This window comes from Schistocerca cancellata, chromosome 3 (assembly GCF_023864275.1).
Source record: "Schistocerca cancellata isolate TAMUIC-IGC-003103 chromosome 3, iqSchCanc2.1, whole genome shotgun sequence".
In the NCBI taxonomy this organism is placed as follows: domain Eukaryota; kingdom Metazoa; phylum Arthropoda; class Insecta; order Orthoptera; family Acrididae; genus Schistocerca; species Schistocerca cancellata.
Window position 1 is genome coordinate 621,734,198 of NC_064628.1, and position 23,336 is coordinate 621,757,533.

The 23,336-nt window shown below is 39.3% G+C and overlaps 1 protein-coding gene across 1 annotated transcript in view; it reads left to right on the plus strand.

Annotated features, from left to right (window-relative positions):
• Nucleotides 1-811: 811 nt before the first annotated feature.
• The window catches only part of LOC126176466 (DNA repair and recombination protein RAD54B-like), a 359,746-nt gene continuing 337,221 nt past the window's right edge, over nucleotides 812-23,336 (plus strand). Inside the window, exon 1 of the mRNA XM_049923623.1 lies at nucleotides 812-935. Coding sequence (XP_049779580.1) covers nucleotides 812-935 — 124 coding nt within the window. The remainder of the gene's footprint in view (nucleotides 936-23,336) is intronic.

Here is a 23,336-nt window from a genome sequence, read left to right on the forward strand (position 1 = left end):
CAACACTATATCCACTTGTTACCAAAGTTGCATTTACTTTTAGAGTCCTCTGTTCCTCATCCTTTTTTGACCCCACCTGTCTCTGTCTTCACGATATCCCATACAGTTTTTATTTTGTTGCCCAATGTAATTATCTTTTTCTCATAACAAAGCTGCTTCGATTTCTGAACTACTTGCTTCAATATTTTGCAGTATTCTTTGTAATTCATTACAATGCTAACATCAGAGCTGTTCCTGGATAGTAGACACAGTCTCCTTTTTGTCCCACATGATGTCTTTATTTCTTGTGTAATCCATGGTTCATTTTTATCTTCTGTGTCATTTGAGTTACGTTTCAGTCGGAATTAATGTAAACATCTATCCCATTCACATCTTTGAGCAGTTTCCTGAATTTCTCAACTTCTGAGTTATTTATTACTCTGCTGTACTCAGATTTAATAGATTTTTTTTTGCTGACAGATTTCAACATTTAACAGGAGATGCTGGATGTAATGATTAAATAGCCCATTTACTACTGGTTTTCTGGTATGACATTTTTCCGTATATCTGTCTACAAAGATTACCCGTCACTTAGCTGGTTTTGGCGTGTGTTCACCCCAACTAGTTGACTAACAGATCAACAGAGAGTGCAAAACTGCCGCAGTATTGGATAATGCAAAAAAGTACACTCCTGGAAATGGAAAAAAGAACACATTGACACCGGTGTGTCAGACCCACCATACTTGCTCTGGACATTGCGAGAGGGCTGTACAAGCAATGATCACACGCACGGCACAGCGGACACACCAGGAACCGCGGTGTTGGCCGTCGAATGGCGCTAGCTGCGCAGCATTTGTGCACCGCCGCCGTCAGTGTCAGCCAGTTTGCTGTGGCATACGGAGCTCCATCGCAGTCTTTAACACTGGTAGCATGCCGCGACAGCGTGGACGTGAACCGTATGTGCAGTTGACGGACTTTGAGCGAGGGCGTATAGTGGGCATGCGGGAGGCCGGGTGGACGTACCGCCGAATTGCTCAACACGTGGGGCGTGAGGTCTCCACAGTACATCGATGTTGTCGCCAGTGGTCGGCGGAAGGTGCACGTGCCCGTCGACCTGGGACCGGACCGCAGCGACGCACGGATGCACGCCAAGACCGTAGGATCCTACGCAGTGCCGTAGGGGACCACACCGCCACTTCCCAGCAAATTAGGGACACTGTTGCTCCTGGGGTATCGGCGAGGACCATTCGCAACCGTCTCCATGAAGCTGGGCTATGGTCCCGCACACCGTTAGGCCATCTTCCGCTCACGCCCCAACATCGTGCAGCCCGCCTCCAGTGGTGTCGCGACAGGCGTGAATGGAGGGACGAATGGAGACGTGTCGTCTTCAGCGATGAGAGTCGCTTCTACCTTGGTGCCAATGATGGTCGTATGCGTGTTTGGCGCCGTGCAGGTGAGCGCCACAATCAGGACTGCATACGACCGAGGCACACAGGGCCAACACCCGGCATCATGGTGTGGGGAGCGATCTCCTACACTGGCCGCACACCACTGGTGATCGTCGAGGGGACACTGAATAGTGCACGGTACATCCAAACCGTCATCGAACCCATCGTTCTACCATTCCTAGACCGGCAAGGGAACTTGCTGTTCCAACAGGACAATGCACGTCCGCATGTATCCCGTGCCACCCAACGTGCTCTAGAAGGTGTAAGTCAACTACCCTAGCCAGCAAGATCTCCGGATCTGTCCCCCATTGAGCATGTTTGGGACTGGATGAAGCGTCGTCTCACGCGGTCTGCACGTCCAGCACGAACGCTGGTCCAACTGAGGCGCCAGGTGGAAATGGCATGGCAAGCCGTTCCACAGGACTACATCCAGCATCTCTACGATCGTCTCCATGGGAGAATAGCAGCCTGCATTGCTGCGAAAGGTGGATATACACTGTACTAGTGCCGACATTGTGCATGCTCTGTTGGCTGTGTCTATGTGCCTGTGGTTCTGTCAGTGTGATCATGTGATGTATCTGACCCCAGGAATGTGTCAATAAAGTTTCCCCGTCCTGGGACAATGAATTCACGGTGTTCTTATTTCAATTTCCAGGAGTGTATTATGGTCCTGTGACTCCTGATTGAACTGCGGTGGCAGTGTTGACATTAATTTATCCAGAATTGATCACTTTTAATTAAAAAGGGGTGCACATTGATGTTATATTCAGCTATTGAACACCAGATGCAAATGTTGAACATAAAATTAATTAAGAGAGTGACTTGGGATTTCAGCTACTTGATTGAAAACAGATGCAGTCGATTAGCACAAATTTATTTTAACTCCTGACCTTCAATCATCACATTACAAGACTCTCCTATCAGGCAGTGGTAATAAATTGCATTTGCGTGGAGTAAAGCGTGATATCACAAAAGTAATTCCTATCGACTGACCCAGGCGTAATGCGAAGTGCGAGAAGAATTCTACAATACACGGCCCACGAAACCCTTGTGGAAACTTTGCCGACGTGATCCAACAAATTAATCAGTGGCCGGAGCGGGCGCAATATCACCGAATACAGCGTGGCGGAGCGACGTCGTTGTGTGGACGTCGGCTGACCTCGTGCTGCTGCAAGGCTGCGCTCGTCTATTCACTCCTAGCTATCTTGCTCAGGACATAGCTGAACCAAAACTTTCTATCTCCAAGCTCAATCGTTCCATTTGCTAAGTCCTAAACTGCAGAGATGCTCACTCTTTCTCAGGCAAGCTGAGTAAAGAACGCCACGTCCGCACTCTAGGCAAGCTGGGAACGGAAGACCTCTACTGAGACTTCTGCCAGTCCGCTCTTCGCCTCGGTTTCCCCTCCAGCAAAATCACTTACGCCAATTGCAGCTTAAGTCGCGTTAATTATGCGTCGCTTCCCAGCGCCGACCAATGCCTGCTCTGCGAAGAGAACAAATTCCCACAAAATTTCCCTTCTTCTCAAGTTCTTCTATTTAGCTCCCCCCAGGCCACCCATGAAGGTTAGCGTCTGCACAAACACCAAGTTTTCCGGAATTCTGACTCCCAGGAGAGTACTTCAAATTCCTTGGTCCTACGTTCCCATTGGAGGCCGGCGTATTTCATGCTATCGCTCTTCACCTGATTTACTTCAGGCTCTGCGGACCGTAAATTCAGCGTGAAGTTGCTATAGTCACGAACACACATATTTTGACCTCTGTTGACCGCTCCACCATAGCTTTGCGTGGCTTTGCTGCATGTTTCACAGAAAATGGGACAACGGACATTTATCAACAGGCGTACAAGTTCTCCGTCTGTTTCCCGGTACAAAAGCATGGATTCGGGGTGAACCACTGTCACTCATCTTAAGGTGGTTGGATGCCGCGCCACGTTACCACTTTCCTAGAACTTGAGCCGCCCTAAGCTGCCTATAGTTGCTTCCCCTCGCCGTTCCCCAGCTGGCTACGGTCAACTCTAAATGTTTCCTTGGGGTAAACTAGCGTCCAGTAAATCGACTCGTTCCCACAAAGTTTTCATGTCATGTGAATTACTTTAAAAACCATCACCCGACATTAATTATTCCAATACGTCCATACTATACCCTCTACAAGATGCATTGTGCCTTGTCAGTCATATTTTTGTTCAGTCCTACTGTTCACTCAACGTGAGTTAGGTGATCTATAATGACTTCATGTAAGGGGCATAGTTCTTGCCATCTTACAATATATTATCAATAGCAGTCTCATTGAATTTTCATATTTTTGCAAGTTCACAGTAGGATCAAAATAGAACGAAGTTGTTACTGATTGCAATAATTATTCACTGACAGAGCGTTTCAATAAATCTACATTAATCTCACCAGCAACTATTATTTCCTTGTTTTTTACTGTGAGATGGGAGAACATAGATTCCAGATTTTTTTATCAGGAGGCTAAAATTTCCTGTAGATGATCTGTATATACTTAATAATAAAGTACTTATTATGAAATACTACTTCTGTTGCACATGCTTCTAAGTGCTGCTCTGAGTAAAAAGCTGGGATATCGTTTGTTGAAATCACATGAAGCAATTAAAAGTTGTTAATTCGGAGGTTCATTGTGTAAATGGTTTTTCATTGTGAAATATTAACGTTGTTGTTTTAAAGATATTGAAATATTGTTATGTCATTGAATGTGCCTCATTTATCTGAGATCGCCGATGTTTTCAAATTTTACTAATATTTGACTGTGTGTTATTGTCGAACCTCAAAGAGCTGTAACTTAGCGTCTTTAAGATTCTCTGCCACTGTACCATTTCTTGGAGAATCTCTTGCACAAATTCCTAGCTTTGGGATTTTCATCATTTCTGGCGATGCCGTTAGTCTTTGTAGCTGGACACACTAATACTGGTCACCTAACAGGAAACCAGAACTGCTGCAATGCACCATGAGGCCTGGGTCCGCTAGTGTTCAGCTGTACAACAAATTCATTTCATCTGATGGACTGGGTGGCTGATTAGCTTGCCTAAATATGCATAACGATACAAAACGACCACCTTCAGAAAAGAGTTCCTAACACTTAAATTTATGTTTGATATTAAGAAATTTTCACTGCTTCTGAAACACTTTTCTTTTCTTGTCACTGACAGTCTACATTTGATCTCCCCACTACTTTGGCCATCATCAGTTACTTTACTGCTGAAATAGCAAATCTAATCTACTACTCTTAGTGTTTCATTTCCTAATCCATTTCCCTCAGCATCACCGAATTTAATGGGACTATATTTCGTTACCCTTGTTATGTTTCAATTGATACTCATCTTATATCCTCCTTTCAAGAGACTGTCCATTCTCTCCAACTACTCCTCCAAGTCCTCAGCTGTCTGTCCTTGTTATTGGCAAACCTCAAAGATTTTGGTTCCTCTCCATTAACTTTAAATTCTTTTAAAAATTTTCTTTGGTTTTCTTCATTGCTTGCTGAATGTAGAGATTAAATAACATCCGAGATAGGCTACACTCCTGTCTCACTCCATTCTCAGGCACTGCTTCCATTTCATACTCTTCAACTCTCTGCTGCCTGGTTTCTGTACAATTTTGTATGTAACTTTTACTCCCTGTATTTTTCCCATGATAAATTCACAATTCCAAAGACTGTATTGCAGTTAACATTGTCAGAAACTTTCTCTAAGTCTACAAATGCTGTAAATGTAAGTTTACCTGTATTTAACCTGTCTTCCAAGGTACACCATGGTGTCAGTATTGTATCACGTATTTCTTCATTATGTGGAACCCAAACTGATCTTCCTCAAGGCCAGTTTTTCCATTGTGACAATTCGTGTCAGTATTTTGCAGCCAGGGCTTATTAAATTGATAGTTTGATATAATTCACACATGTAAGCACGCACTTTCTTTGGAATTGGTGTTGATACATTCTTTTTGAAATCTGAAAGTATTTCCCTTGTTTCATACATCTTTTGTCATAACTGGCTCTCCTAAGGATGTCAGCAGTTCTGAGGGAATGTCATTCATTCCAGGGGCCTTGTATCATCTTAGGTCGTTCAGTGATCTGTCAAATTCTTCTTGCTGTGTCATATCACGCACCATAACTTCCTCTTCCCTTTCTTTAATATTTCCTTCAGGCTCATTTCCCTTGTATAATCCCTCTATATACTCTTTTCCCCTTTCTTTTCTTTGCCTGGTAGTGTTTTCCCATCTGAGGTGTCGATATTCATACAGCTGTATCTCTTTTATCTGAAGGTGTTTTTCATCTTCCTGTAGGTTATATCTATCTTTCCACTAGTTCTACATGCTTCTATAGGCTTGCAATTGTTATCTAGCCATTTCTGTTAAGCCATTTAGTACTTTCTCTCAGTTTCATTTTGTAGATGTCTGTATTCCCTTTTACCTGCTTTAATTGCTGCATTTTTACACTTTCTCTTTTCATTCTTTAAATTCAGTACCTCCTGTGATATCCAAGGATTTCTACTAGGCATTGTCTTTTTACCTATTTGATCCTCTGCTGCCCTTAATATTTTATCTCTCAAAGCTACCCATTAGTCATTTACTGTATGTCTTTCCTTGTTTGAGCACTCAGTTATTGCCCAGTGCTCCCTTTGAAATTCCCAACATCCTCCATTCTTTCAACTTATCCAAGTCTCATATCCTTAATTTCCTACCCTTTTGCAGTTTCTTCAGTTTTAATCCACAGTACATACACAATAAATTATGGTCAGAGTCCACACCTGCCCTTAGAAATGTCTCACAGTTTAAAATATGGTTCTGAAATCTCTGTCTCACCATTTACAATCAATCTGAAACCATCCAATGTCTTCACGTCTCTTCCATACACACAACTTTCTTTCATGATTCGTAAAATCAGTGTTAGTGGTGACTAAATTATGATCTGTGCAAACTTCTACCATTCTCTCATTCTTTTTCCACAACCATATTCTCCTAACACTTTACCTTCTCTTCCTTTTCCTACTACTGAATGCCAGTCCTCCATCACAATTAAATGTTCCTCTTCTTTAACTATCTGAATAATCTCTTTCATCTCATCACACCTTATTTCAGTATCTTCATCATCTGTAGAGCTAGGTGGCACATAAATTTGTGGCAAGTATTGACTTCATGTGTATCTTGGCTATGATAATGCATTCACTCTGATGTTCGTAGTAGCTTACCCACATTCGTATTTTCTTATTTATTGTTAGACCTCCTCTTTGTGTACACAATCCTGTACTTATCTGACCAGAAGTCTGTTCATTCTGTCACCGAACTTCACTAATTTCCACTTTATCTTAGTTCAGTCTGCCCATTACCGTATGTAATTTATCTAACCTCCCTATTCAATTAATGTATCTAACGTAGTACATTCCAATCTCTAGATTGCTCTGGTCCTAATGACGGCATCAGCCTGAGTTATCCTTGCTCAGAGATCCAAATGGGGGGCTATTTTACCTCCAGAATGTTTTACCAGTATAGCTGCATGCCATTAGAAAGAGTAATGGTTGTAGTGTCCCTTTGCTTTCAGCCATTTACAATAACAGCCCAGCAAGGCCATGTAGGCTGATTTTACAACGTTGGATCAGTCAGTCTAAAATAAATAAAATAAAATCAAATAAAATATTAATTATTTTAATGTTAATTATTCTGTATGATGGTGATTGTAATTGTAATTGATATTTGCTTATCTGGATAATTATTCGGTATCAGACGCTTGACAATGGCTTTTTCGTAAAGGCAATGTTACTCGTAGTTGACCGTGAAATAAAATTGAAATAATCGGACTTCGTAGTTAAATCGTTTCCAAAGACTGCTGCGGTAGGTGCGGACTCATAATCTAAATCTCAATATTACAATAATTTGCCAGCCATGCCAAAACGTCGTACAGAGGTGATTGTCTACTAAACATAAAAAAGTTACACTGTTAGTTAAATCAGATATATTCAATGAATAAGCCTACAGTTCATAATCCTACTTACTTTTATAAATATAAATTCTTTACAGAATCGAGTGCCTAGTGTGGTTGCAACTCGCAGTAATTTTCTATAACATGAAATATGGCGGTGTGCCAGACAATAAAATAAAATACGTGCTTCTCGCACCACTTCAACCAGAGCTCTCCTTTCTTAATCAAACATACGAGTAACGTAATTGTGCTTTTGTTTTATCAGCGACACAGCGCTGCAGTTGTGTGCCATAGGCTTTATTTATTTGTCACTGATTATTTATTTAATTAATATTTCGCGTTTCCGAGGAAACTCACGCTCGGCATGCAGATGTGCCTTTATATTGCCCCCTGAATTGCGAGGCGAAAGGACACACCTGCAGGCGAGCAATTCACCTAAAGGCACAAGAAAATCTAAGTTATCTACAACTATTTACATGACCCACATTTTACATATTATATACAAAATTTGAATGACGCGGGTGCGCCGTAAAAGTTCTTATGTTGGCAGATAGAGTGCGCGCATGCGCAGAAGCGTCTGTGTGACTCCGGCACTGCCGTTATATCGTACAGTTAGATCACGCGGCACAGTATTGCAGTTCATATTGTTCGTGTGCGCGCGTCTCTCAGTCGTTGCACCAAGAAAATATTCAACCAAGATTACATATGAAGACTACATTCTATGACAGGTAACTTAGTTTTAAATTTACAATATTCGTTATAACACAATACAACTTAGATTGTTGAATGTTCTTAGTTACATAGTATTGTTTTGAAATACTTCAAAGAAAAATGTCCGTATGTTTCAGGTGCGTTGACCTATACACATCGTGTCGTTATCACAGTTCATATTCATCTGCTGCACAATAATTTTTTACCGGTTAGTATCGTCGTGGTAAAGTTTTTTGATCACAGTAACATCGTTGTATAACAACGTGATTAATACATAAGCGTGTCCATTTCCTATTTTCATTATAGTCGTTGTGATGCAGTTCGTTGTGAGTAAAAGCATTGCTTATTACAGATCAGACGTGACCCGCCGAGTAATTGGTCCACGTGCAGTTCGTTTTTTACATTCCGTGGAAGCTTGGTTGTAGAACCTCGGACGGCACATAGCTGGCGTCGATCCTAGGACAGTCCAGGTAAGAGTGTCCGTCACATTTCGAGAACATTTCATTCCCTGAAGTTCCAACCAAAATTCTTCCACCCGTCGTGTTGTTTTCTGGACAGGCACTTTGTGTCCATTTAATCCAGTTAACATCTTGAAGTTAGGTACTGTAGTAATGTCACTAGACGATGCACGAATTATGCACTTCACATTTTCAGTTTTTTGCTGAATATAGCTCACCTAAATGTTCGTAGTTATTAATCAAGGAAATCGTTCATCGCGTTTACATAGGTACGATGCATAATGAATGGCATTAACCGTTTCCTTCACATAGGTTTCTGCGTAGTTGCAGAGTTAGTAATGTTCGTTAATGTCCGTGAACAGAGGTTCACTATGCAATGTCTTTTTGGCATTCGTTTTGTTCAAATTTTTACATGATACATCAGTTAAAAAAAAAAAGTAATTATACATACACACGTCACATATTTTCTTAGTATAAACATAATACAGTTGCACATAAACATGTTTACATCATCATTACATCGCTATAGGTTATTACATTGTGTCACATTTGATTACATGAATTGCAGATATTTACGTCCTCTTTATCGGTTTTGTGATGTCACCTGAAATTAAGATAGGTTAGACACAACATTCATTACATCAGTAGGCAAGACCAGGCGTTTTCACTACTCAATAAATATTCAAAATAGTAAGAGAGAGAAAATGTTCGATTCCTCGCGTTTTGTGCGTGTGTGTAGAGTGTCTGTGTGGCCTTGACTACTGGTAGATGCTTTTCGTGTTGAGAGATGTGCGTCTAATCTATTTCTCAAAGTAAAAGATCGCTTCACAGATGACGTCTGTCAGTTCGTCAGGTGTCATACCAAGTCAGTGGTACCTACAGTCACAAATGTTCCGTGAAAAATTAATATATCATTCACTGCTACGTAATCATAAATTTTACTTTAATATTCAGTCTTCTCGGTGGAGCCGCGGCGTTGAAAGAAAAGTTCTTCTGTCTTCAACTGCGACTCTGGAACGCTGAAATGAAAATTTCTATACTACTTATTATCTGTGTTGTAACGAGTTGCTTAGCAATGTTTTGATGGGTATGACTTTGACATTATTCAGCATGAAATGCTCTAAGATCTCGGTGTGCGTATAGCCCAATAATTTTGTTAGTTCTACGATGTTGTAACAGATACGCACCAGGGTGCGGTATGTTAACAATTATATAAGGTCCTTCATATAGCAGACGCCACTTAGCGTTGCGTCGTTTGAGTGCAACAGATTTATGATGAGTACGAAGTAGTACAAGCATTCCTACCTCGAATTTTTGTTTTCTTTTTATTATGTTTCTGTGATGTTTGTTTCGTATTTGTGCGTGATGTGTCAATGTAGTCAATACTTCTTTTATTTTCTGTTCAGGTGTGATTTCCTTGTCTGACAACTTAGGTAATGGTTCTATCCACTGATAGTTCTGTTTGCAATTGAACATGATCTCGTTAGGTGTGTAATTTGTATCGTAAATATTTAAGTTATTGTGTACGTCTTCGAAAAGACTTAGGTAGGACACCCAATTAGTATGTTTTGATGAAATATAGGTCCTCATGTATCGATTTAATTCTCGGAAAAGTCTCTCAGTCGCGTTACATTGTGGACTAAACCTCGAAATAAATATACTTTTAATGTTATTGTCCTTCAAGAAATTTCTCCATTTGTACCCAGAGTAGTATGCTGCATTATCTGACAGAATTGCTTTAGGTTTTCCCACGTGCGTCAGGTAATCACTTGAGAATCTTCGTATTATAGCACTTGCAGTGGCGGATTTTAAAGCATAAAGTTTTACATGTTTAGAAAATACATCGTAAAAAGCTAAGATATATTTGACGCCTCCAGAGCTTGCTGGATGCGGTCCACTGATGTCAGTACACAGAATTTCCAGGGGTTTACTGGGTAAAATAGAATGTAAATCTGTTTTTGTGGATAAATTCTGAGGTTTTGATTTTTGACATATGACACATGTTTTCAGTTCCCTGTAAATTTTTCTTCTCATATTGCTAAAATAACAGTATGTGCTGAGCTTTGCCAAACACTTTTTCGTCCCATAATGACCCCAAACTAAGTGTGTGTGCCAAATTAAATTACGTTCAGACTCTTCGGGAATGCATACACACCAGTTAGTAGCATTTGGATGTCGTCGATAAAATAACACATCATTGTGTAACTTGTAATACTTAGTCGAAGGATGATTTTGTTTTTCTACCAGTAATGTTATTATCTTATACCAGTGAGGATCAGATTTTTGTAATTCAGCCATGTTTCTGCACATATCAATATAATATTGGTGATACTGCTTGTCTTGCATTAAGAGAATCCTGTAGTCATTTATATTTTCTAAGTCACTGTTGGTATCATTCATACCTTGTGGAAGTCTAGACAAAGTGTCCACAATGGTGTTGTCCTTACCTCTTATGTACTTAATTTCAAAAGAGTAGTTCTGAAGTGTAACTGCCCATCGTGATAGTCTAGGATGTACAAGTTTACAAGTTAACAAAAATGTCAGGGCCTGGTGATCGGTGTAAATTACTGTATGTTTTCCAAATAAATAATAATTGAATTTCTTGAATGCCCATACTATGGAAAGTGTTTCTAACTCAGTAGTCGAGTATGTACGCTCACATTCAGTTAAAGTACGACTTGCAAACCCAATAATTCTTATCTGTTCCTTTTCTTTATTCTTTACAACTTGAAATAAGCAACAGCCCAAGCCCGTACGTGAAGCGTCACAAGCCATACAAAAATCTAAATTGAAATCTGGATGGCTCAATATGTTAGCATTCACTAAAGCATGTTTAATTGTATTAAAGTCATTCTGGCACTGTTCCGACCAGATCCAAACTTGATTCTTTCTGAGTAGATTTAGCAAATGTTTACTGTTCAAAAGTGGTTGTGGCAAAAAACGTCTGAAAAATGAACATAGCCCAAGGAATGATTTTAACTGCTTTTTAGTTCGAGGGCTAGGAAAGTTTCTGATAGCATCTAATTTACTGGGATCAGGACGTATGCCCTGTGAATTAATGATATGTCCTAAATATTTTATCTCACTGCAACCAAATTTTGATTTTCTTAGGTTGGCTGTGACTCCAGCTTGTGCAAATTTTTCTAAAATTCTTTGAAGTGTGTCAACGTGTTCATTCCAGGATTGTGTAGCTATCAGTATATCATCTACATAGTGTGTGACTGTCTCAACTAAATCGTCGCCTAGCACGGTATCCAGGGCTGTAATGAATACCCCAGAGCTGACATTCAGTCCGAAGGGTAGAACACAAAACTGATAGGTTCGCCCCCCGAACATAAATGCAGTATATTTCCGAGAATCAGGAGTGATACCCACCTGCCAAAACGAATTAACGAGATCTATTGTGGAAAAATATTTTGCATCTAGAAATTTCTGTAATTGCTCTTCTAAATTTTCAGGTTTTGTGTGAACCGGTAAAATTATTTCATTAATAGCTCGTGCGTCTAACACTAACCTAATGCTTCCATTTGATTTTTTGACAACAAGTAGAGGACTACAGTACGGTGAGGTGGATGGTTCAATGACCTTCCAGTCTAACATTTGTTTTAATTCTTGCCGCACACCAGGTCGTTGAGATAACGGTACGTTATATGTCTTGTGGTAGAAGATCTTGTGAGGCTTAACTTCAATCTTGTACACATACGTGTTGATAACACCTAATCGTTTGGTAAAAACTTGTAAATATTTGGATAACACTTCCTGTAGTTTTATACGTTCATGTACACTGAGAGCTGTAGCTTCACTTATCTTATGATCAAGCAATGTTTTCAAGTCCATTAGCTCTGCGTCAGATGAGTGTGTTTGCATGTCTTGAATGTCTTTGTCAAGTACTAACTGAACCTTGTACCCTGTACAGTGTTTGTCATGCCTTAGAGTTCTCCTGTCCAAATCAATAATAATTACCCTGCTTTTATCATTTAAAATACATTTACCTTTGGAGAAGTCTATAATGCAGTCCTTCTCGCTCATAATATCTATTCCTAATATGCAATTAGTCACAAGGTTTTGTACAACCAGGAATGGCCATTGTACGGTTCCATTACCTATTTTAACGTTTACAAAAACTTGCTTCGTAACCCTACATGACTTATTACCTAGTGCAGTAGTTATTTTACAGTTTTGGGCAGGAAACTCAGGCACAGGTTCCAATTCACACATCTTTTTATAAAAATTAAAAGATAAAACGCTCACAGCTGCACCTGTATCTAGGACAATAGTAGTTGGAATCCCACCTACTACACCAGTAGTGGATGCTAAAACAATTTCATTTGTGTTTAAACGACATTGTGTACTGTCTTGTAAAAGTTCATCTGATATATTGTTATTGTGGTTGTATCTTATAAATAAAACAGGTAGTTTTTGTTTAGAATTACTCGGCATATCATTATTCTGTTGTTCAAGTGTGGTGTCAAATAACTGATTAACATTGAAGCCGCCCCCCAAGAATTCTTCAGCCACGACCTGGGGCAAAGTAGTGACTGTTTCTAGTTTGTTGGATTAGCATTTGTACTAGGTACTGACACAGATTGAGGTTGTGCATCAAGTGTCATTTCTATTATATTCACATTCGGATATTGCCTATTATGATCTCCAAACTTTTGCGGTTGTTGTTGCTGTTGCGCATTATAACTTACCTGTCGGTCGTAAGGTATGCTCCAATTTTGTCCTGGTGGCTGCTGTGGTAAAGCAGAGTTTGAATGAAAGTACTGATCGTTACGAGTCCAACCTTGATGCTGTCTTGGCTCGTAGTTATTATTATTTCTATTTCTGTTTGTGTTTTTGTTATTACCTTTGTATCCGTTGTTACCGTTGTAGTTATTACCACGGTGCCTTTTGTATGGATTGCCGCATGAAGTGTTATTACTGTTGTAACTATTGTTTGTATTGGAATACGCGTGTTGATTTTGATTTCCGTACTGAGACGGCATGTGAGTTTGCTGTTTTTGTTGTACCGCGTATCCAACTGTGGGCGCGCCAGAATTGTGTTGGCAAGCCTGCATGTTTTGCATACCACTAGTGTAAACATTGTGGCTGCTGTTTTGCCGCGCGAAGCGCTGGTCTTCAAGTAACATGTCAACCGAATCTAAAGCTGTTAAAAAATAATCTGAATCGTCATCCGGGATATGTAGAAGTTTTTCTTTAATGTTGAAAGGCAATTTGGCCTTCAACGCACGGAGTATATCACGCGTTGCGACTGGTTCGTCTAAAAAGTGTCCCATGTTCAAGTATTTTTCAAAATATCTGCGTAAGTTGCCATTTTTACTGTTAAAAGTTTCAGGTTCTAAAATTTGTCTTCTGAGTCGCTCCTGGACGGATTGCGACCAGAATTTGTTCAGAAAAGCACGCTCAAACTCACTGTACGTGGTACATACGTCAGCTTGACTGTATGCCCAGATAGCTGCATCGCCTTGGATGTAACCGACAATATATGAAATCTTTTTCCGGTCACTCCAAGTGCGTGGAAATGCGTTACTAAAAGATTTAAGAAAAATCACCGGATGAATGGTTCGTTTTTCTGGGATAAAAATCTGAAATTGCCTGTGTTTCATTAAGCTTTCGTCTTCCTTTGCATTATGATATGGATTTGTCCCACTGTAATTACTGCTATGTCCAGCTGGCGAGTAATTACGATAATGTTGCTGTGGTTTACCATGATAATAGCTTGTGTTTGTGTTTGCACATCGTGGTATGTGTTGTAGTCGTGGTGCGTTTTGTTCTTGTGTATTTGTCGTGTGCGGAATGTGTGTATCATACTCGAATGTATATTGGTTTCTGAACTGTACATTTTGACTGATATTTTCGTTACATTCAGACTGTGGTCGATCGGTGAATTGTCCCATGGGTGCAGTGACGGATTGTACTGCGTCACTGATCAGCTGTTTGTTATTAGTAATGTATTGCGCTACGGAGTCGTGCACAATTGTTGGTAAATTTTCACGTAAGCATGTATCAAAATGTTTGTCTTTGTTCACTACCCAATCATTAAATTCTTTATTAATATTTTCAAAATGAGCTGTGGCATCAGATTGTAAGATGTCAGTCAGGTGTTGTTCAACATTGTCAAATTTATTCTGTACGTCAGTAATTCGTTTTTCAAGGTTGTCATGTACTGAAGGATATGTTTGAATTTGTTCAGTAAGAACTTCACACGTGACATTAAGGTTTTATATTTGTGTCTGTAAAAGTGCTACGTCAGTTGTAGTCTTTTCTTGTCTCGTATTAAGCTGGGAAAATTTAGTACTGAGTTCAGTCATCTGTTTGGTCAGTGTGGCGTCTATAAGTTCCACACGTTTACATAAAGTGTCATTACCTGTCTTGAGTGCTATGAGGTCAGATTTAATTGCGTCATTTTGTGTCTTTAAGGTTGCCATGTTTTCGGCGTTCTGTTTGATTAACATTTGTAACATGTCGGCAATGTTTACCGTTTGCAAGGTCTCTGCCCCCGCCGCGTCATTAGACGTGACGTCATGCATTAACATGGGCTCTGATTGAGACTTTGAAATTTTTGTGGTGGACGGCCTATTGTCAAAATTTTCGTCAACACTTGCGTCAATGTTTGATGAATCGTCACTACCGGTTGCTGTCGTAAAGTCATTTTCTAACACTTGTCTCACGTCCGAGTCGGATTGCGTCTGAATAGTACGTCCTTGCTGTTCCATTTTTGCGTATTGTTTTCTAGTTATTACCATGCCACACGTGATATATGTTTCAAGAAAATATTTGACACTAATTTTAAAATAAAATGCAGTTGAGCATGAATCGCTCGTAGCAACAATGGCTGTCTATTAATTTAAAAATATAAACTGAATTTGAGATTATTGGTAATGGCTGCTGTCCATGTTACTACGTATCGTACAGAAGTCGGCCATATTGTACACTCGTGTATTGGTATTGTTGCATACGTTATTGTTTAGGGAAAAGTACTGAGAATGAAATTTATCACTGAAACTGTTATGCGGAAAAGAAACACTACAGAATTTACTGAAAAGCTAATACACTGAATTATACGTCTGGTCAAGCCTGCCAATGCAAGGATGCTGCGTCTTACCTTATTTTGCTGGAAGCTTCTTTGCGTCTTCCGGCAAAATTTCAGAATTGCAATGTCCTCAAATTTTGTTATCTCTCATACATTGACGTCCAGGTCCAGAAAGTTGATTTTTTACATGAAACAAAGAGAACAATGTAACAAATGACAAAATAACAAGTCCGACACGCAGTCGCCAATATAAAATAAATAAAATAAAATCAAATAAAATATTAATTATTTTAATGTTAATTATTCTGTATGATGGTGATTGTAATTGTAATTGATATTTGCTTATCTGGATAATTATTCGGTATCAGACGCTTGACAATGGCTTTTTCGTAAAGGCAATGTTACTCTTAGTTGACCGTGAAATAAAATTGAAATAATCGGACTTCGTAGTTAAATCGTTTCCAAAGACTGCTGCGGTAGGTGCGGACTCATAATCTAAATCTCAATATTACAATAATTTGCCAGCCATGCCAAAACGTCGTACAGAGGTGATTGTCTACTAAACATAAAAAAGTTACACTGTTAGTTAAATCAGATATATTCAATGAATAAGCCTACAGTTCATAATCCTACTTACTTTTATAAATATAAATTCTTTACAGAATCGAGTGCCTAGTGTGGTTGCAACTCGCAGTAATTTTCTATAACATGAAATATGGCGGTGTGCCAGACAATAAAATAAAATACGTGCTTCTCGCACCACTTCAACCAGAGCTCTCCTTTCTTAATCAAACATACGAGTAACGTAATTGTGCTTTTGTTTTATCAGCGACACAGCGCTGCAGTTGTGTGCCATAGGCTTTATTTATTTGTCACTGATTATTTATTTAATTAATATTTCGCGTTTCCGAGGAAACTCACGCTCGGCATGCAGATGTGCCTTTATAAGTCATCCAGACTGATGCTGCTGCAGCTTCTGAAAATGCTGCTTCGCTCCTCAGGAACGACATCTCTTTCTGGCATTTCCACAAATAACCCTCAATTGTGGAAGTGACTACAGTATGGCATTCTGTATCGTTGAGACACACAAGCAACCACACCTTATCAAGGTCTATGGTTCACGGGGCCAAACACGTCTACATAGCAGTTATGACAAGTTAGAGGTAATATTTTTATATTAGGAAATATTTCTATACATCTAAAAATGTTGTATGTAACATGTCAGAATTGATATATTGCACAAGTGAGATACTTCACTTGTTTTCATGAAATCCTTCCTCAGGACAATTATATAGCTTTGCGTGTGTGAGGCATAGTTTTCCTCAATACTTACTAGGACATTGCTGTCGAAAATTTAAATCTTCGTAACTTCTTCCTGTTGCAAGGAATCGCAGTGCTGCTCTCAACCATACATGTTGTAATGCTTTGGGAATTTCTGTGTAAATTCTAGAACCACATGGCCTTCCTCTGTCTCGAACACACGATATTTTAAATAGAAGACTGAGAGAGACGAATCTGACCTACTGCACATTGCATGTTTGTGTGTGAAGGTCTACAAACAGTCATGGGCAAATTGTGGACGCGGCGGCCGAACGGCGGCCGACAAGTACCTACTGTACGATCCATAGAGTTTCAGTGTATCTGTAGAGAAGAACAACGAGTGTTTATGTATTATTCTGTGCTTTGAGTGACTGCGACGATTTTTAAGGACAAATGAAGAAATAAAATTAGACTTTAAAGTAATTCATGTGTTGGACTTGCTAGAAGCAAGACATGTTCATATTTATGAGTGGTTCTTAAACCAACTCGCTTATGAATGTTAATTTAATGCGTTTCTAAGGTTCGAAATACGAGTGAAATACCAGAAGACAGAGATATTTACATGTGAAATGCGAGAATGTTATTCTACGTACTCCAATATATCGTTAATTGGTGAAAACAAAAGTTTGTATATTTACTCCACACGTTCTATCGTCTAAAGCGTTAGAGCGTGGTGACCAGTGAAAAGGACTTGCAAAAACCGGAATTTTGAGAAGGAATCGAAGAGGATGATATGATGTGTTGCCACAGAAACCAGATATAACAAGACAAGAGAACTGTTTCATGTAACTGGATTAAGTCCAAAAATCAAATGGAAAAATTTGTGGATGCAACAAAATTGAAGACGTAACGAAGTAATAACGTTAAAAGACCGGAAGAAGGCCTCGACGTATTAGATTAAGAAGAGATACGACGAGAATAATTCAGCTAAGAAGATCCAGGGGGATGAGCATACAGATGTCACACACATTGCGGTGACGCCGAAACAGAAACAACATCCGACGCCGCCGGCACCAGTTGCTGTTCACATGTGCTGATTACACGTACGCTCATAGACGTTGTGAGAATTATATGCTGGGTGAGCGCAAAATAGAACTTTAGTGCCTTAGCAAGAAGTGATACCAACAGTAGAGTGACATTTATTGGTGTAGTTATTATACTCTGAGTTGAATTTATTTGAATGATTACTGGCTCTAAATATCATAAGAATATGGATCACGAACAGCAAATTGGAGAAATGTCAAAACCAGGCATGGCTATGAAAATTAGTAAGCAAGGGCCAGACTGGTCTGAATTAGTAAACCTAATCAAAGCTCAAAATAATAAATGCAACTGTAGCTGCTCAAAATGCTACTTTAAGTAAGGAATTAAATGAAACCTTAAGTAAAGAACTAAACTCAGTAAATTCTCAATTAAATTTGTTAAACGCCAAAGTAGAATCGCAAAGCAAAGAATTTGGTAGTCTATACGAAAGTAAAGGGGCTTTAAAGACGGAAATTGACGATTTAAGTAATAAAGTACATGTTTTGAAATTAGAATTAAAGAATGAAGTAACTAACTCTTTAAACCTCCATGTAAATCAACTGTTCACTGACTTTAGTGAGAAACAGAATGATCAAATTCAGGATTTGATAAAAAAGTTAGAATTTAATATTGAAGATAAATGTAATAAAATGGAGTCTGAACTTAGTGGAAGGTTAGGATCATTTGAAAATGTGTTTAATGTTAAGTTTGATGCTGTAAGACAGAGACTGCATACTTTAAAAGGGAGTGTCGATAAGACTAGCGAATTAATACCAATAATCCAATCGCAAATTACGGGCGTTAATACACGAGTAGAAAATGTAGAAAGAAGTTGCCAAGAGAGAATAGCCAACTCTGATACAGTAAATATAAGTAGTCAGGAGGAACAATTTGAAGGAATTATAGATCGAAAAGTCACTGAGACAATAACATCCGGGAACGTTCGTCTATTGTTTCTGCTTAACTTTCAGATACCCGAAAGGTTATAGATGACTTGTGGAAAGAATTTAAACTTATACATGATAAAGCAGACAATAGGATGACTTCTCCTAATGTGGTATTGACTAGTGAAGTTATGACTTATCTACAATTGGGGGCCAATTCAGGATTATCCAGGCAATTCCCTAAGTTTAAGCTGGACAGGGATGTACACCCAACACATATTTGGAAAGTTCAACCAGGTCTTGCCAAAGAACTGGGAAGATTCTAAGAAAATTGAATTTGCTGTGGGGTACATTTTAAGGGAACCCTGAGAGTAGAGTACTGTAAATATCGAGAACTTTTCTTCTTGCCGCCTGGGGTGACCGAGCAGTTCTAGGCACTACAGTCTGGAACCGCGCGACCGCTACAGTCGCAGGTGCGAATCCTCCGTCAGGCATGGGTGTGTGCCATTTGAACCTTTTCTTCTTGGGGAGACTTCCAGAAGAAATTTAAGGAAAAATACTGGTCCCCTAGTCCACAGGAAAAACTGTTATCTGATTTGTGGGACCCAAAGTATTACAATAATACGTGTGGAACAATGAGAAAGTACTTCGACTGGCATTTAACATGGGCAAAGTACTTAGATAAGCCAATGGAAGAAGAGGGATTAGTGAGAATTTTAATAAGACAATTACCCATTTACGCGAGGAAAGATATATTATGTAGGGGGTGGAAAATAGTAGAAGAATTGTTTTTCTTTGTGGACGCACTTGATGCCTTAAATAAAGACTGCAGCGAGAGTGTACACCAAAGTGAAAATTATAGTTACAAAAGGAATAGTAATAATAATTTAAAAGACATGAGGTCAACTTAGCTAGAGTACACCAGGGCAACAGAAATAATGGCAACGATAATTATCAGAAGAAGCATCCACCTTCGAATTTAGGTCCAGTAACTTCGCAGGAATCGGGCGATGGGGCCGACGGTGGGTCAAGCCCGGCTGGTGGGCGATCGGTCGGCTCCGAAGCGGCCAGGCTGGCTGGCTGCCTCGGCCGCGAACGCTAGCATGTCAACATGTCTCGACATCGCTAGCTCAACCGTCGCCTGTTTAGTGAGCGTTCGTCTGCTCAACCACAAGTAAACCATCGATTACGGGGGGCGTAGCGAAGCCCTAAAAGGCATGGCTACGTTGGTGTTATTCATTCGTTGATGTAGCACACAGCGACTATACTTTCCTGTGTTTCCTTGCAATGTACCAACCTTGCTTTGACACCCCGCTCCTCGGACGATACCACATAGACCACAGAAGAATTTCATGAATTTAACTGTCGTGAACTGAAATATTATTCGCGATAGAGTAGCCGCTTGTCACTGAAAGTTCGTTGCTTTGTCGACAGATGGTGAGTGTCGAGATTTGCGGCAACTTATTGCATGCAAGACGTTTGTGGAGATATTTGCGTAGACAGATCCTTCCGTGATACCACTGTCTTGCCTGTGCTACCACAGACTGTAATGACCTGACGAGTATAACAACATCTTTGGTTCTGATGTAGTATGTTTTGATGTCACTTTGGTGCGCGGGTAAAACAAGTTCGAATAGAAGTAGACAATGTGGTTGTGTGAAACTATCGTGTGTTATCCTGAAGTGCATTTGAAGTGCTGTTAATAGAGCAATAATAAAGAATGAGACGCTCGGCCGCACCGTCTGTAAAATATAGTGAGGGTGGAGCGGCAGGTAACGTGAACAAAGCGGGTTTTCCCCAAGCTTCTGTTAGAAACTTCGGTGAGTAGTAAAGGAGGATTGATTGAAAAGTCGCAAACGAACAAATTTAACTATAGGGACAAGTACACATGTTTTTATATTTCCCATGTTATCTTCCACTAGGTGTTAATGTGTTATTTGTATGTCTATTAACTGTTTACGTAAAGATTGGCACTTAGCGAAGCGTTAATGTGATATATGTACCTAAAAGCTGTGATAACGTATGTTGTAAACGAATCACATCTACAATCCCACGCACATCTACAAAGTTCATTCACATTCAGCGCACTTGTGTACAAGCAAATCATTACACATTCTCCCTTCGCTTAATAAGTTTTCACTTGCAGAACTTAGCGGCTATTCAATGCCATACGTGCTTCAATAAGACACCTTATGCGCATGTGTGAAAGTTGACTGTCAAATACTTCGCAGAATGTCGGAATCAGTATCCCAGAACAGCTGCAAAAATTGTTTCAGTAGACCATTTTTTTTTCAGTCGGGCTGTGCTACCAATGAAGTGAACTATACTGAAATTTTACTTTAGTTGTAACAGAGATAAGAATCCAGTTCATATCCTCTTATGTTATCACTCCCAGAGATCTCAGTGACAGTATGGCCCAACTGCAAATTTTAGAATCGTGTAATTATGAATTTATGGGCAGAGCTTGAAATGTAAGTTTTCCGTGTAAGAAACTTACCCAATACGTTCTTCAATAAGTTATCGGAAGTTCAGGAACACTCAGTTCACCTGATTACCTTCTTTTGGGACTGTTGAATGAATATGATGCTCTGCTTGCTTGTGTGAATAATTAGACTATTATTAAGGTCTCAGTAGGCCTAAATTTGAATGGCCTTACTAAATGCTCTTTTAATGTTGGGATTTCTTCTCGTTGCATTCAAGCATGGAGCAGGAGAAAAATCATTGCTTAAATGCCTCTGTCCATGTGATAGTTAGCATGGTGTTGCCATTGTGGTCCTTTTGGGAGTGGTATTTAGGGGACTGTAGTATATTCCTAAATTCGTCACTTTTCAGTATTCAGCCTTCCTTTTGTATACTCTTAGTTTGTATTGTGTGCTCATTGGATTATTATTTTTTCTTGCTTTCTCTGATGGTGGCAATGTTAACAGTGAATTCTATCATTGATCCATTAATGTTGAAACAAATTAAGTATGCCATTGGGGGCTTGGAGAGCATCTCACTCCAGTGTCTTCAGTTATTTAGTGGATACAGTCCAGTCTCTGCCCATTATGTCCTTGGTGGCTCCCTCTAGTACTATGGAAGGTTGGTTGGTTGATTTTGGGGAGGGGACCAAAGAGCGACGTCATTGGGTTAGGGAGGGATGGGGAAGAAAGATGTCCACACCATTTCAAAGGAACCATCCCGGCATTTGCCTGAAGCAGTTTAGGAAAACCTGAATCAGGATGGCCGGACGTGGGTTTGAACTGTCGTCGTCCTGCTTTTTCTAAAGTATTAGAAACTGTTATGTATAACCAAATGTGTAACTTTCTAGATAATAATTCTATTATTTCCAATGAGCAATTTGGTTTTAGGAAAAATAGATCGACCACTCATGCTATTGATTCGCTCGTTAAAAAGGTTCTCCAGGTATTTGGAGATAAGGAGTTTGCTCTGGTCACCTTTTGTGATCTGAGTAAAGCATTTGATTGCGTGAACCACAAGTTACTTCTGCATAAATTAGAGATTGTAGGTTTTCAAAACAGTGGCTTGGGTATTCTTGGTTTTTTTTTTTTTTTTGGAGCACCGTAAACAGATTGTTTGTATTAATGAAGATAGATCCAATGTAGCCGATGTCCTGTGTGGTGTGCCTCAGGGCTCGGTGCTTGGCCCACTGCTTTTTCTGATTATGATTAATGATTTACCATCTAATGTAAGTTCCCATTCAATCTTATATGCTGACAATACAGCCTTTATCAACAATGACCCTGAAATTGAATTTTTAAAAAATACAACAGAAAATACTATCAGTGAAGCATCAAAATGGTTCAGACCAAACGGTGTTTTACTAAATGAAAATAAAACACAGTTAATGTTTTTCAGCTTAAGAGAGACCTTATTTCTGAATGTTTCAAATAATGTTAAATTTCTTGGTATATATTTAGATAGTAAACTTAATTGAAATTACCATATTGACTATATATCTGCTAGGCTTTCTAGAGTAGTCTGTTTGTTGAGAAGATTAAAAGGTTGTGTATCAGATCAGCATATTTTGCCTTCTTTCAGAGCATTATTTCTTATGGTTTACTATTCGTATAATAAGAGAAACAGGAAACACATTGATGTACCTTTTCAACATTTAACTAAGTCTTTAAAAAGCTGTCATGTAGTAGGTTCCAAATGTTGCAATAAATTTTCTCTTTGTAAATTCGATTGTCCTGTTGAAAAGATAAGCCAAAACTGTATGAGTGGCTGGTCGAGCATCCTTTTTATTCCCTTGATGAATTTCTTGATTGCAGTCAAAATCAAATAGGCTAATATTATAAACTTTGGCTGCTCCCGATATACTGTATTAATTATTTCATTAGCAGTTCTAGTTAGCTAGTAATAATATTAATTATTTCATTAGCAGTTCTTGTTACTTACTTGTTAGTAGGTAGTAATAACCATTAATCTGTTTTTCTCTGCACGGTTGCAAAGAGCAGTTATTATAATCTGATGTAATATTTCTTTGTATATAATATGTTTTCCTGTCTTGGTATTCTGTATTCTGACTTTTTCCTGTATTTTGTACT